Source organism: Sphaeramia orbicularis, chromosome 5 (genome assembly GCF_902148855.1).
Source record: "Sphaeramia orbicularis chromosome 5, fSphaOr1.1, whole genome shotgun sequence".
Lineage (NCBI taxonomy): Eukaryota > Metazoa > Chordata > Actinopteri > Kurtiformes > Apogonidae > Sphaeramia > Sphaeramia orbicularis.
Genome location: NC_043961.1, coordinates 14,876,238 through 14,891,856, shown reverse-complemented (window position 1 = coordinate 14,891,856; position 15,619 = coordinate 14,876,238). Strand labels below are relative to the sequence as shown.

The following is a 15,619-nucleotide window of genomic DNA, read 5'->3' as shown; positions in this document are numbered from 1 at the left end:
TGCACATTAAGTCATGCATTAATCTTCTGTTTTGCAATAACAATGCAATATTTATTCAATGTTATCAAAATATAAATGTACTATTTATATGTAGACTTGAGATCATAGATACACACAATGTTAATACTGTTACTATTGTGTCTATTCAGATTTTGTGTCTGTTTCTTTTTACTTGTAATTCTGCTTAACTGTATTTGTATCTTACTTTTGTTTTTTTGTTTTTTTTTTACTTTTATTCATTAAATTTGCTCTATTCTTTAGTAAGTATTCTTTGTTTTTTTTCTTATTAATATTGTTGCACTGACTGAAGTAGCACTGAACACACAATGACAAGAAAGACTATTCTATTCTATTCTATTCTATTCTATTCTATTCTATATCTGTGTATTGTCTATTTTCATTGACATTTGACATAACTTTAAGATCACACACAAACAAATGCTGTTGTCAATAAAACTAAAATATTTAACATAAATAGTGCAAAAATCAGTGCATTTACTTATACATACATTTGACCCAGTGACTGTTATCGGTGTAAATACTCATATTTAAATAACTCATTGTTCCGTCACTGTCTTTCTGTACAAATACAACATGTTCTAATGAATGAATGAATATTTATATAAAAATCACAATACAAATATGAACAAAGTAAATTATCAACAGAAAACAACCAAAACAAAAAAGGAAATTTATCCTATTATAACAAGGAAATATTTAACCCTTAAAATAAAGTGTCTGGACCCCACACTTGTATTACAAACAATGTGTTTTTATGCCACTTTTGTCATTTTGTCATATTAAAAATAATCATTTGATTATATTTTGGTCCATAGAAAAATGATTTCATGTTTCTTCTACTTTTTTTTTAGACTGAATGAATGTAAAATGATTAAAAGGTTCAGATGTAATTTCATTGTAAATGAATGCGGGTCATTTTGACCCACCTATGGAAGCTTGTGGAATTAATACAGAAACTACAATTTCATAAAATCTATTAAAGATAAGTTGAAAATCTAAATGGTATGATGTCAATAACATGTTTTTTGAGGCGTACCTGGAATATGACATAATTACTTCTCATTACAAGGGTATTGCAAGAAACCAACATCATCAGGTCATTTTGACCCACTTATGCATCTAAGGGTTAACTCATCCTATTATACAAAGGAAATATTGAAGTGTCTCTGTGTTTTTATGCCACTGTTGTCATTTTGCACTGAACACTTTACTGCTGGTTTTAATTGTTTTAATTTTTATAGTTGATTTTATTATTGCTATTGTTTCCCCTATTCTTATTCATTTTTTAGTGTGTTGTGTTTTTAGGGAGATGAACAGAATAAGAATTTCATTGCATAGTATAACTACCTGTTTTTGCTGTGCATATGACAATAAAAACTCTTGAATCTTGAATTTTGTCATGTTAAAAACAATCACTTGTTTTATATTTTGGTCCAAAAAAAGAATGATTTTATGTTTTTTTCCCCTTTTTTTGGACTGAATGAATGTAGAATGAATTAACAGTTCCAATGAAACTGCACAGAAAATGACTGTGGGTCATGTTGACCCACCTATGGAAGCTCAAATATCTATTAATTTTTTTTGTTATTTTTTCTTCAAAGTTACATCCCATGGAGCATAATAGACTACTCAAACACAAACTCAACATGTCATTTTAACCCATTTATGTATCTAAGGGTTAATACAATACAATATAATACATGCACTAATACAGAACATGTTGAACAGTGTGTGTATTCGGGTCTGATACACAGCCCTGGTCTCCAAAATTGAAACATATAGCCCATGTGTCTTCATATAAGCTGTAATCTGTTTCATTTTTCTTAAGAGTGTACAAGCTGAAAGGGAGCACTGTGATGTAAACACTATTAAACACAACAGAAAAGATAATATCTCCTCATGGCGCGATGGGAGACCACCAATATATCTGAGTTAACTTAAACAAGAGATACGTACTGAGCTGGTACTCCAGGAGGAATCCCGGTGAGAATCCCATTAGGCTCCGACGGCGGCGCCCACGCCAACGCCACTGTGTGCTTCTGTACGTCTGTGACCCTGAAAACAGGATTTTTCTCAGGGACTGTGGGGGCAAAGAAGGTAATATACACAGTAAGAAGTCGAATTCTGCAACCCAGTTTCCTGGGCTATTATTAGATTTTCCCTTCTGTAGTTGTGAATCGATACACTCCATGCTGTTTTTGCACAATCCTACCTCCCTCTGGGGTTTTGAAGTTGACGGGATGGCTGCCGGGCCCGTTGCCCCGCCCGTTGAAGGTCATGACGATGAGGCTGTACTCGGAGAACGGAGTCAGCCCCGGTACGGTGGCGTGGACTCGGTCCCCGGGGACGCTCAGGGTGTGTTTGTCTCCGTGGTGTTTCTTCTGATCCACCAGGCTGCGCAGACGCCACCAGTTTATCTGCAAAATCACAACAAAGACAAACGGTATGGGCGTCATACATATGCATACGTCCTGCAGCAGAGTGAGTGAGCGCTAAGTAAGTTATTGTGCTGCTGCTCTGGCATTTGTGCGCAGGGAAAACATTAAGTCGGCCAAATAAAGGAGACAGAGAGGGGTGAGGGAAGCAAACGTTTAGAGCAAGGTCAGGACCATTCCTTTTAAACTGTGTCTAAAAGTAAAGGGCTGTTTTTGAGGCATTACCCTGTAGCCTCCCAGATGTCCATGTAACTTGTCCTTGTGTATACGCGTCCAGCTAACCTTGACCACGGAGCTGTTCATCACCTCCACAGCAACATCATCCGGCGCTGCAGAGGGAACTGCAAAGGCAGACAGTCTTTACAGTCTACAGGAACACCAAGACAAAGTACACTATCTGGACAAAAGTATGTGGACACCTTGAATTCAGGTGTTTCTGGGATACAAAACAATAATGAAAAATATCAGAATATAGCTCAACCCTTTCATGCATGAATTGTGAGAATCTTAGTCAAGATTTTTTTCTTCAGTGTTTTTATTCCTCTTTAGGCATGAAAAAACCAATGCAATCGAGGTTTTTTTTCTATGGAGTTACAAAAATATCCATGCATTTAATTTTTGAAGTAAAGAAACATATGTTTAAAACCAAATACAGGGTGACACAAAAAAACGGGAACTTTTTAACAATCCAATAAAACCAAGAGTGATGGAAGAAAAATATTTTATTCATAGTGATTGAAACCTTAAAACATGCCATTTAAGAAAGAACGATGGAATTTTCATTTCTGTAGATGGCGTCGTCCTGTACGAATGCATTCTTGAAATCTGCTGTTGAGATTCCTCATTGACCGCTGCAACATCTCAGCTGGGATACTGCGAATTTCATCCTGAATTCTCTGTTTTAACTCATCCAGAGTTCTTGGTCGAGTCGTGTACACTTTACTCTTGAGATAGCCCCACAAGAAAAAATCACAAACGGACAAATCTGGTGATCTAGGGGGCCAGGGAACGTTACCGAATCTTGAGATCACACGGTTACCGAACAATTCTCGCACAGCCACCAATGGTTACTAAAATGAGGGTGTGTTTACTTGCTCACGGTCACTGTCTCGCAGTGCTGCCACTTGCTCATGTCTGCCAATACGCACTTCAAAAATTCCCGTTTTTTTGGGTCACCCTGTAATTTAAAAAAAATGAAAATTCCATCATTGTTTCTTAAATGGCATGTTTTAAGGTTTCAATTACTATGAATAAAATATTTTTCTTCCATCACTCTTGGTTTTATTGGATTGTTAAAAAAGTTTCCGTTTTTTTGTGTCACCCTGTATCAGAAAGTGATATGAAAACAAGGAAATAAAAACATTTTGAATGCTGCTAATCTGATGTCTTCTCACATTTTAACATATTCTAATGCCAGTAATTACTCACTTCATGGAGATAATATGCAAAAAAAAACCCTTCTTGTCTAACAAATAATTGATTTACACTCAAACATGTCACTGCAGATCAGGTTTATCAAGAACAGTAAAGTTACAGTAATGGTCTGAATGTCAGTGTATGGGATGGTGCGTAAGTGTCCACTGTGTTGGCTGATATGGAACTAAAACAACAAAACCCATTAAAATACAAGAGAACAGCTGGAGAATAACTGTCCACTGGAGTGACCTATGCATGAAAGGGTTAATATTGGGATAAATATCATAGCATTGGTTTGTTTGTCTTAAATTGTTATCTTTGCTTCCAAAATGCCTCAGAGATGGTTTTGACTTAATTTCTCTCAACATTGATTTTGTTTATCTTTTTTTTTTTTAATCCATGATTATGATTTTAAATATTCTAACTCTAAATTTCTAAAATGTTGTTGGTGAACTGAATGTAACTTAACTTACTCTATATGGACAAAAGTATTCTTACACATTGAATTCAGATGTAACTTTAAGGAAATATTAATGTTTCTATGTTAAATCATCATGAACATCTTACAGCTGTAGACATGATGTGTTGCAATATTTTTTGGCCATATAGTTTAGAAACATCAATATTTCCTTAAAAACAAACATTTGTAAATATATTTAACAAAACGATCATGAAAATGGACAAAAAATCAAGAGAAAGAACAAAATAATCAAAACATTGAACAAAAATATCAAGAAAATGAACAAAATAATCACAACATGTAACAAAAACTAATAACGATGAATTGATTTTTATATGTCAAATCATCATAAACATCTGACAGCTTTAGCCATGTGTCCCAATATTTATGTTTATATAGTTTATAAACATCAATATCTCCTCAAAAACAAAAATTTGTCAACATAATCAACAAAAGAATCATAAAAATGAACAAAAAAATCACAAAAATGAACAAAATAACCAAAACATTGAATAAAAAGGAACAAAATAATCCAAAAAATGGACAAAATAATCCCAAAATGTAACAAAATTTATAATGAGGAATTGATGTTTCGATGTCAAATCATCATGAACAGGACATCTTACAGCTGTAGACATGATGTGTCCCAATATTTATGTCCATTTAATTTATAAACATCAATATTTCCTTAAAGTTTGATGTTAGATTTTTCTTCCTCAGTGAGATGTGAAGAAAGTAGATGGTTAGTTGTGGTAAAAAATTATTATTTACAGTCAGAGCATGAAAAATATTTTAGAAATTTAAAGGTAGAACATTTAAAATCATAGTCATGGATAAAAAGAAAAAAAAAAAAAATAAATAATGCTGAGAGAAATTAAGTCAAAATCATCTCTGAGGCATTTTAGAAGCAAAGATAACAATTTAAACCAAACTAACCAATGCAATCATATTTATCCCAATATAAAACTATATTATAACATTTGTCATTATTGTTTTGGATCCCAGAACCCTGTGAGAAAAGAAACACCTGACTTCAACGTGTCCACATACTTTTGTCCACATGTACGTTACAGGACAGAGAAATACCAGTAAACACACAAACATACAGATACAGTTATAACATAATCTAACTGCTGCTATTTACAAAAACATCAGGGACCTATAGAGTCAAAGTGGACTAATGGGCTATAAGGGGTGGGGGGGTGGGGGGTGGGGTCTAAGTCTGACGGACAGAAAGGGAATATGAGTGATGACCTGAGGTGACCTCCTGAGGGCAAGTCCAAAAGAAAGCTGAACACAGGAAGTAAACATCTGTTCAGACTGTACTTCTCTAACGATCAATACCTGGATCATAACTTTTAACTGTGACAGTCACTGTTATAAAAAGCCTGAAAACTGCAGCTTAATTTAGAACCGTGGAAGAAGTTACACAACTGTTTCTATAAAAAAATATTACCTGATTTTACACTGATCACTTTATACCTAAACTTAGAGAAAAGAATTCAGCTAAACAAGAACCAGTTGTTGTTTATTAATACAATAACAACTGAAAAACATAATGTGGCTTGAAGAAACAACGAACATGAGATCAACAATATGCGACAAAAAAGCACTTTCACTTAAATATATAGTAAAATAACACAACTTCTGTTCTAAATAAGTGTACAAAAAAGCAACAAATAAAAGAAGTATAAATATGTATGTGATAAACGTGCACCAATTTTTGTAAATGTGATTGTTATTCGAAAATATGTGAGTTTTACATTTAACCCTTAAAGACCTAGAATTACAATCGTGGAAAAATTATTAGTTTCTTGTTCATTTTAACGCCTGGTACAACGAAAGGTACATTTGTTTGGACAAATATAATAAACAACAACAAAAATAGCTCATAGTAGTTTAATTTCAGAGCTGACATCTATCCATTTTCCATGTTTTCTTGATAAAAACCAAAATCACTTCAGTTCTTCCATCAGTATCTATGGCATTGTATTGACAAAAACAGTGCTTTTAGGCATTCCGTGTTTTCTTTTCCGTCTGTTTTAGTCACATGATACACACAGGAGTTAGTACTAGATTGCATAACCATTGCTTTTGATGACTTTTGATGGTCTCATTATTTTTTCCAAAACTGTAAATATATAGTAAAATAACACAACTTCTGTTCTAAATAAGTGTACAAAAAAGCAACAAATAAAACGTACACAATTTTTTGTAAATGTGATTGTTATTCGAAAATATGTGAGTTTTACATTTAACCCTAAAGACGTAGAATTACAACCGTGGAAAAATTATTAGACCATCCTCATTTTCTTCAGTTTCTTGTTCATTTTAATGCCTGGTACAACTAAAGGTATATTTGTTTGGACAAATATAATAAACAACAACAAAAATAGCTCATAGTAGTTTAATTTCAGAGCTGATATCTATCCATTTTCCATGTTTTCTTGATAAAAACCAAAATCACTTCAGTTCTTCCATCAGTATCTATGGCATTGTACTGACAAAAACAGTGCTTTTAGGCATTCCATGTTTTCTTTTCTGTCTGTTTTAGTCACATGATACACACAGGAGTTAGTACTGGATTGCATAACCATTGTTTCTGATGACTTTTGATGGTCTCATAATTTTTTCCACGACTGTAAATATATAGTAAAATAACACAACTTACGTTCTAAATAAGTGTACAAAAACAGCAACAAATAAAAGAAGTATAAATATGTGTTAAACTTGTGCAAATTTTTGTGATTGTTATTAGAAAATGCTTGAGTTTTGCGTTGCATTTAACCCTAGAATTAAAACTATTTTAGTCGTGATTTCCAAATTTTTCACATTTAAACTTTCCTGAGAAATTTATCGCAATTTATAACATTATTCTCTGTGTTTTGCATTTGTCAGTGAAAATCCGGTATTTTCCTATATTTATTTATCAATCATGTACAGGAGGTCCTTGGGTTATGCGGTACTCGACCTACGCTGTTTCGACTTTACGACGCCTGAGTCTCGTCCGCCGTTTTGTCTCCAGCCCCATAGTGTAGAGTGTCTGTGTTTGTGCTCCGTAATTTTCTCAGTATCCTCGCCTTTTTCACCCTCCTTTTTCACATCATGGCCCCAAAAAAGAAAGCAGGATCTTCTAGCGATGCTGGTCCAGCCAAGAGGAAAGCCATTACAATGGAAACGAAGCTGGATATCATCAAAAGGTCGGAGAAAGGCGAGACGCCGACGAACATCGGTAAAGCCTTAGGCTTCAGTCGGTCGACCGTGGCGACCATTATTAAGGACAGGGGCTATTAAAGGGTTAATTCCGACTTACGCGGAAATTCGGGTTACGTCGCCAGCGTAGGAATGGAACTCGTTCGTAACCCGAGGACCTCCTGCACATGTTCATTAAAGCTTACAATAAAGTCAAAGGTTATTTTTCAAAACAGAGAAAACTGAGGAAAAAGTGACTTTTTCATGAACTGAACATAAAAACAAGCATCTATTTATCAAACTCCATGGGTGTTACTGGTGAATCAATGTTGTAGAAGATGACTGTTTCCACGGTAACTACAGAGCCTCTGAACGTTCACATGGGTCATATCTGATGACCATGAAAAGATGACAAACTGCATTTTACACCAATTATTTACATGGATTGAAAGAATTACGTTGGATCAACCATGTTTAGGTCTTTGAGGGCTAATATTATATATTTATTTTAACAATTAAAATACATGTAACCTCTCATGTTATATATTAGACCAGTATTGTAGCTGTTCATTTTCCTTTTACTGTTTCACCAGCTGTAATTTTAAGTCAGTTTTAGATATTTTTTCTCTGTCTCTTGTTGTCATTGGTTCGACATTTCTCTGTGAACTATAAAATGTCAGCGGTCGATCAAAATTTGTGAAGTGACTTGAGATAATCATGTATTTTGATCTGTGCTGTAAATAAATAAAACTGAATTAAGCTGAAATTATTAACCAGGAAGTCCCATTGAGATTAGAAATCTTTTTCGCAATATAATATATGCAATATATACAGGGTGGGGAAGCAAAATTTACAATGAACATTTAGTTGTTTTTTCTCAGCAGGCACTATGTCAATTGGTTTGAAACCAAACATATATTGATGTCATAATCATACCTAACACTATTATCCATACCTTTTCAGAAACTTTTGCCCATATGAGTAATCAGGAAAGCAAACGTCAAAGAGTGTGTGATTTGCTGAATGCACTCGTCACACCAAAGGAGATTTCAAAAATAGTTGGAGTGTCCATAAAGACTGTTTATAATGGAAAGAAGAGAATGACTATGAGCAAAACTATTACGAGAAAGTCTGGAAGATACTATTAAAGAAGAATGGGAGAAGTTGTCACCTGAATATTTGAGGAATGGACATTTTCTTGTGGCAAATAAATTCTCATGACTTTCAATAAACTAATTGGTCATACACTGTCTTTCAATCCCTGCCTCAAAATATTGTAAATTTTGCTTCCCCACCCTGTAAATATAGTGTTTCATAATATTCATATAATAAATAGAACCTAACTCAGTTAAATTGAGAAAATTCATTTATGCCTTTAGACCTCAAAGTTTTGTTTAGTTTATTTTTTTCTAAATTTTTATATCAAGATTTGTTTCATTCAGTTATGGTGCTTGTTACGATATTGCAACTTTGGCGCACAAAAGGTTAACATAGCAAAAACATATGAAATATCTTTTTTAAAAAAGCAATATATACTGTTAATATTGTTAATATCGTTCCTAAATATACATACTGTCACACACTGTTAATATTGTATGTTTGTGTCTATTCATATTTGGCCCATTTTTATTTTTTATTCTACTGAGCTCTATTCTTATGTAACTTTGTAAAAGTGTGAAATTTATATTTTATTTTCTTATCTTATTTTTAGTTTTTGCAATTTTATATTTACTCTATTCTTAATTCTGTAGCACTGGTGTTTTATTAATATTGATGATCTGACTGGAGTAGCACAATGATAATAAAGTCTATTCTATTCTATTCTAAAACTTTCAGTTTACTCGCAATGCTCATATTTTGTAAAAATCACATGTAATAATACAAGTACAAAACTCATTATTATATGTATTTCTTCGTGTGTTAGGCCTGTTCATTATGTGTCTGTTGTTATATTTCACTGTGTATATTTTATTGGGCTGTTTTACATATTACGCCGTTACACGCAGTGACATTAACATTCGTTTGTTGTTTCATCAGTCTCATTAAATTCACTTTGCTTCGACACCATGGACTTCTGAGAATGAGTATCTGCTTCTCCGGTGTCTAATTACTCCCATACGCACACCGGCTTGTAGCTTAATTGGCCTTTTTGCTGTTTGGCGTTAAACACAGAGCATCGAGTGTCTGCACAGTGTCAGGAGTTTATGGCCTCAGAAACCAAAGCAAACATGTGAATGGTGTTAAATGAGTCTGACGAGATAAGCAGTGTCAGATGGTTCAGGTTTATATCCAAAATTCAACAAGTTTCAGAAACAAACGTCAAAACTTGTGTGTGTTTCAACCACTGATAGTGTGTGAATATTAGGAGCTGATTAATATCTGCTTATTTTAACTGTTATTTGAGCAAAAAAAAAAAAAAAAAAAAAGGAAGGAATAAAACAACAGATGATGGTTTGGTAATAACGTTAATGAGAAATAACATAAATCTACACAAATTTTAAAGTGACTTTTGTTTTATCTTTTCCTGTTCGATGTAGTATGTATTAATGTAGTAAACAATACTATGTGGTGCAGGTTTAACCATGTAGAGCCGCATTATGTAATAAATTCCCATTATGTAATAAAAGTTCAAAATGTAATAAGAACGTCACGTCATCTTGTAATAAAGCCGCATTATGTAATAAACTGACGCATTTTGTAATAAACTACGTCAACGCATTATATAGTACATTTTTTCACATTATGTAGCAAGTTATTACAATTTGAGAAATTTATTACAAAATGCACTTGACACATTTTTAATTTAAAAAAATGTAATAACATGGTTCATTATGTAATAACAATCCAAATTAATATAATTTCAGAGCAATTTAGAAGAAATTAGGCACAGGAGCTACAGGTAATGTAATCAGAACTTTAACCACACAGTTTAAAGATAGATATACACACTGTTAACCCAAAAGACTCAAACATCCACTGTCAACAGAGAGCATCTACTGATCTAAACTACTGATCCACTAATCCTATCAATACATGTAAATAATTGGTTTAAATGTAGTTTGTCATCTTTTCACGGTCATCAGATGTGATCCATTTGGACGTTCAGAGGCTCCGTAGTTACCATGGAAACACCATCATCTTCTACAACATTAATTCACCAGTAAAACCCATGGAGTTGGATCAATGACAGTGGATGGACACACTTGGTTTATGTTCAGTTAATGATAGATTTGACTAAAAAAGTCACTTTTTCTTCAGTTTTCTCTGTTTTTGACATAACAACCCTCAACTTTAATCTGAGCTTTTATGAACATCTACACGATCAGTGAATTAAATATTGGAAAATACCAGATTTACACTGAAAAATGCAAAATAAAGAGAATAATATTATAATTAGTGGTAATAAATCACCTAGGAAAAGGTTAAATGGAGAGTATTAGAATACAATATTAATAGAAAGAACTCCTGGGTCTTTATGAGTTAAATGAGAACAACAATAATAAATAACAATAATATATAATAATAAATAATAAATAAAGGTCAAGTACGTACAGTCTTCTCCAGAGTAACCCGTCACTATCTTGGGCTCGGGCCCCCAGCCCTGGTGGTTCCTGGCTTGGATCTTGATTTCGTAGGGGACGAAGGTGGGCGTGTTCTTGACCACAAAGGAGTGTCTCTTCACCATGTGCTCGGTCCATCCGTCCTGTAGGTCCTGGCGCCGGTAGCTCACCTTGTACTCCAGCCCAGGGCCGTTGTGTTCGATGGGTAACAAGGGCTGAACGGAAATAAAAGAACATGTTAATAACCCGGTGAAACAGGCCAAAGTTAACCCCCGACTGGAATATACAGGGGTAAAGTGGACGAGAACAGATTAAACCCACAAGATATCGTAGTGTTGAGTGATTTACAAAAGAATGACTTGATTTTTCAACATTTTATTGGGGTTCAGCTTTGTCAGGTAAGTTAAGTGAGAAAACTGACTTCAATCTAAAAAGTCTGGGGTATACTTCGGCCTGGGGCTATACTTTGGTCTGGGGGTATAGTCCGGCCTAAGGTTATAGGCCTTGGTGGTATACTTTGGTCTGGGGGTAGACTATGACCTGGGGGTATACTTTGGTCTGGGGGTATCCTTTGGCCTGGGGGTATCCTTTGGCTTGGTGGTATACTTTGATCTGGGGGTATCCTTTGCCTTGGGGGTATACTTTGGTCTGGGGGTATCCTTTGGCCTGGGGGTATCCTTTGGCTTGGTGGTATACTTTGATCTGGGGGTATCCTTTGGCCTGGGGGTATCCTTTGGCTTGGTGGTATACTTTGATCTGGGGGTATCCTTTGCCTTGGGGGTATACTTTGGTCTGGGGGTATCCTTTGGCTTGGGGGTATTCTTTGGCCTGGGGGTAGACTATGACCTGGAGGTATACTTTGGTCTGGGGGTAGACTATGACCTGGGGGTAGACTATGACCTGGGGGTATACTTTGGTCTGGGGGTATACTTTGGTCTAGGGGTAGACTATGACCTGGGGGTATATTTTGGTCTGGGGGTATCCTTTGGTCTTGGGGGTAGTGGTATCCTTTGGTCTGGGGGTATACTTTGGTCTGGGGGTAGACTATGAGCTGGGGGTTTCCTTTGGCCTGGGGGTAGACTATGACCCGGAGGTATACTTTGGTCTGGGGGTAGACTATGACCTGGGGGTAGACTATGACCTGGAGGTATACTTTGGTCTGGGGGTAGACTATGACCTGGGGGTATACTTTAACCTGGGGGTAGACTATGACCTGGGGGTATACTTTAATCTGGGGGTAGACTATGACCTGGGGGTATACTTTAACCTGGGGGTAGACTATGACCTGGGGGTATACTTTAATCTGGGGGTAGACTATGACCTGGGGGTATACTTTAATCTGGGGGTAGACTATGACCTGGGGGTAGACTATGACCTGGAGGTATATTTTGGTCTGGGGGTATCCTTTGGTCTGGGGGTATCCTTTGCCCTGGGGGGGGGGGTATCCTTTGGTCTGGGGGTATCCTTTCCATAATTGCATAAGACACCTTTTGTATCTCATCGCTGCCTCAGTGGGATTAAAATGACAACGTCGCCCACTGAACTGTGCTCGGAACAGCGCTATTGTTTTATCCCACTATCTGGTAAAACAATGGAACAATTGACCTGGTCTTGCAGCGAGGCTTTTCTTTGATATAGGGCTCGCACAGACATCCTGGATGAAAAGATTTATCTCCCCACAGACAGTCGGACCGTGAGAAATGGAATGAGAAACCATTACCAACAAAAGCAAATCATTAACAGTGGGAGAGTTCATGGATCCAGACTTCTGGAGGCTACGTTACCATGACAGAGCGGCCCAATAATAAAGAGACGGAGAGATTCATCTTTGTACAATGAACGCTGAATATATTACTGTATGTGTTAAAAGGAAAATTTCCCTTTTCATAGCATTTCTTTTCTCTTTCTAATCAAAGCAAAACGAGGGGCTTTCACTGAAAACCCACTCGCGGTGATCCCAGAAAATGACTTTTCTAAAGATCTCCACCTGCAGAATGAACTATCAAAAGCCGGCTATTTCTATTTCCTTAACTCCTATTGATATTCATATGGAATACTGATAAAACTTCACCTCTCCGTCTCTGTTGGAGCCATTCTTTAACTTCCAAAAACTGTAGCAGGTGTGAATTATTCACTATGTAAAGACAGGTCCACATTGAGATGATAATACAAACCCAAACTCTATTTCTTATTTCTTACCTCCCAGTTGATATCCATTTCATGTGGCAAATGACCTTCGATTTTGATATTTTCAGGGTTCTTGTCAGGCGCTGTAGAAAAGAAGGAATATAGATTTTGCCGGCATTGTTAGTGGAAGAAATCTCAAGTGAAATAGGCTCACAAGAGAGCAGATTTTCAACAAGAGTGGAATCAATTACGTAGCGGGTCGAGTGTTTTAAAGTTCACAGAGCGCTGGTGTTGGCAGCGCAAAGTGGCCTGGAGGACCTTATCAGGAAAAAAAAAAAAGAAAAAAAAACAGTGACGTGTGGTTAGAGGAGGCAGAGCCCAAACTGTCGTCATGAAAAAAAAAAAAAAAAAATCCAAACAATGATAAAATAAAATAAATGTTGGTGTTTTTGTGTCCCCCGGCAGGTAGAAACACATTGGGGCTCAGTGAGAAATGCCATAAGTAACCCTGTAAAGCCTGAACCATTAAATCACTGACAGAAAATTCCACTTCTTTGAAACTGGAGCCTTTATTGGTCCTTCTGAACAACCCTTTTTTTCCCCAAATATCAATTACCATGTATGAGTTTTAATTTTGTATCATATTTGATACATCAGGTCTCAATACTCAGATTGTTTTTAAACAAACAACAACATAAATTGTACATTTACTTAGAGTCTGGTTTTGACCAACTCTATATACAAAGTGTCATGAGATAACTTTTTTTGTTGTGATCTGGCGCTATATAAATAAAATTTGATTGATTGAGTGATTTGATTGGTTTTCCCCTGTAAGTCGCTTTGGAAAAAAGCGTCTGCCAAATGCATAAACATAAACATAAACATATAAACAACATAATATAACACAAACATGTCTAATAAATTGGTAATTCCTTTTCAAAATTGTCAAAGTTCTGCCTCCTTTCTCATTAATGACAGTCTTGTAGTGTCACTGGAAAGGCCTCTGGTGAATGAATTCCTCTCCCTCTGGTGGATTATCTGTGTATTGCATGTATCTAATTGGATACATCAGGTTTTTTGAGAAAAAAAATATATCACACTGATCATGTAGAGGGCTTCAAAACTTGTGTATCGAATATGATACGTTTGGCGTTATAGGGTTAATAAAGGCATTTTTAAAATTATAAGAGAGTGACTTGTTTTTGTATTTTTTGAGCATTGACAGTACGTTCACCACCATTTTTTATTAGTATGTTTCATTACTGCCTGGAGATCCATTAAACGTTCTTTACTGTTTGTTCAAAATGTTGGTATTTGTCCGCTGATCTGTCCTATAAACTTATATTCCGTGTAATTCCGCATTTCCCGTTCAAATACAACAGCGAGATGAGCCTCACCTTGGATTGGTTAATTTATTTTTATTTTTTTGTTTGTTTGTTTGTTTGTTTGTTGTATATGTATCCTGTGCTGTTTTTCATTCTGTTTCTATGCTACCTCTTACTCAGGTTATTAAAAATGAGCATCAGTTATTTATTAATTTACCTGGTTAACCCATAAAGACCCAGTGCTATTTTTTTGGCCATTCCCAAATGAATTTTTCTCTATATTTAAAGCAATTTATCACCATTTATTATAAAGTTATCCTGCATATTTTGCATTTTTTTCAGTGAAAATCAAGTATTTTCCGATATTTCATTTACGGATCATATAGATGTTCATAAAAGCTCATATTAAAGTTGAGAGTTATTATATCAGAAACACAGAAAACTCAAGAAAAAGTGAATTTTTCAGTCAAATCTATCGTGTGTCCATGTGTTCATCCACTGTCATTGATCCAACTCCGTGGGTTTTACTGGTGAATCAATGTTGTAGAAGATGACGCTGTTTTCTTGGTAACTACGGAGCCTCTGAACATCTAAATGGGTCATATCTGATGACCATGAAAAGATGACAAACTGTATTTTACACCAATTATTTACATGTATTGATAGGATAAGTGGAATAACAGGTATTAAGCAGTTTAGATCAGTAGAAAACTTTGGACACTGGTGGACGTTTGGGTCTTTATGGGTTAAAACTGCACTTATGTTTCTTTTTTCAGGTTGTTCATTATTTTTAAGGAATCTTTGTAGATGTAAACATTTTCAGAATGTAACTTTACTTTTTTCACTGTTATTATTGTACTGGTCTGGCCCAGTTGAGATCATATTGGTCTGAATGTGGAACCTGAACTAACTTGAGTTTGATGTCCATGCTGTAAATTACGGTGGCCCAGAGGAGCAACAGCCCAAAAAATTATGCATTATAAGGAAAAAAGAGACTGTGATTTATTTAAAAAGAAGTATCTGAAAAATAAATGTACCCCTTAAATAAAAAGAAACTTGTATGAAAAAAAACAATCTCTTAAA

The 15,619-nt window shown here is 35.4% G+C and overlaps 1 protein-coding gene across 1 annotated transcript in view; it reads right to left on the bottom strand.

The window, feature by feature from the left end:
* The window catches only part of chl1b (cell adhesion molecule L1-like b), a 141,405-nt gene that overhangs the window by 48,802 nt on the left and 76,984 nt on the right, over positions 1-15,619 (bottom strand). The window contains 7 exon segments of the mRNA XM_030134871.1: positions 1,978-2,002; positions 2,004-2,101; positions 2,234-2,438; positions 2,682-2,797; positions 5,587-5,622; positions 11,077-11,299; positions 13,284-13,354. Coding sequence (XP_029990731.1) covers positions 1,978-2,002; positions 2,004-2,101; positions 2,234-2,438; positions 2,682-2,797; positions 5,587-5,622; positions 11,077-11,299; positions 13,284-13,354 — 774 coding nt within the window.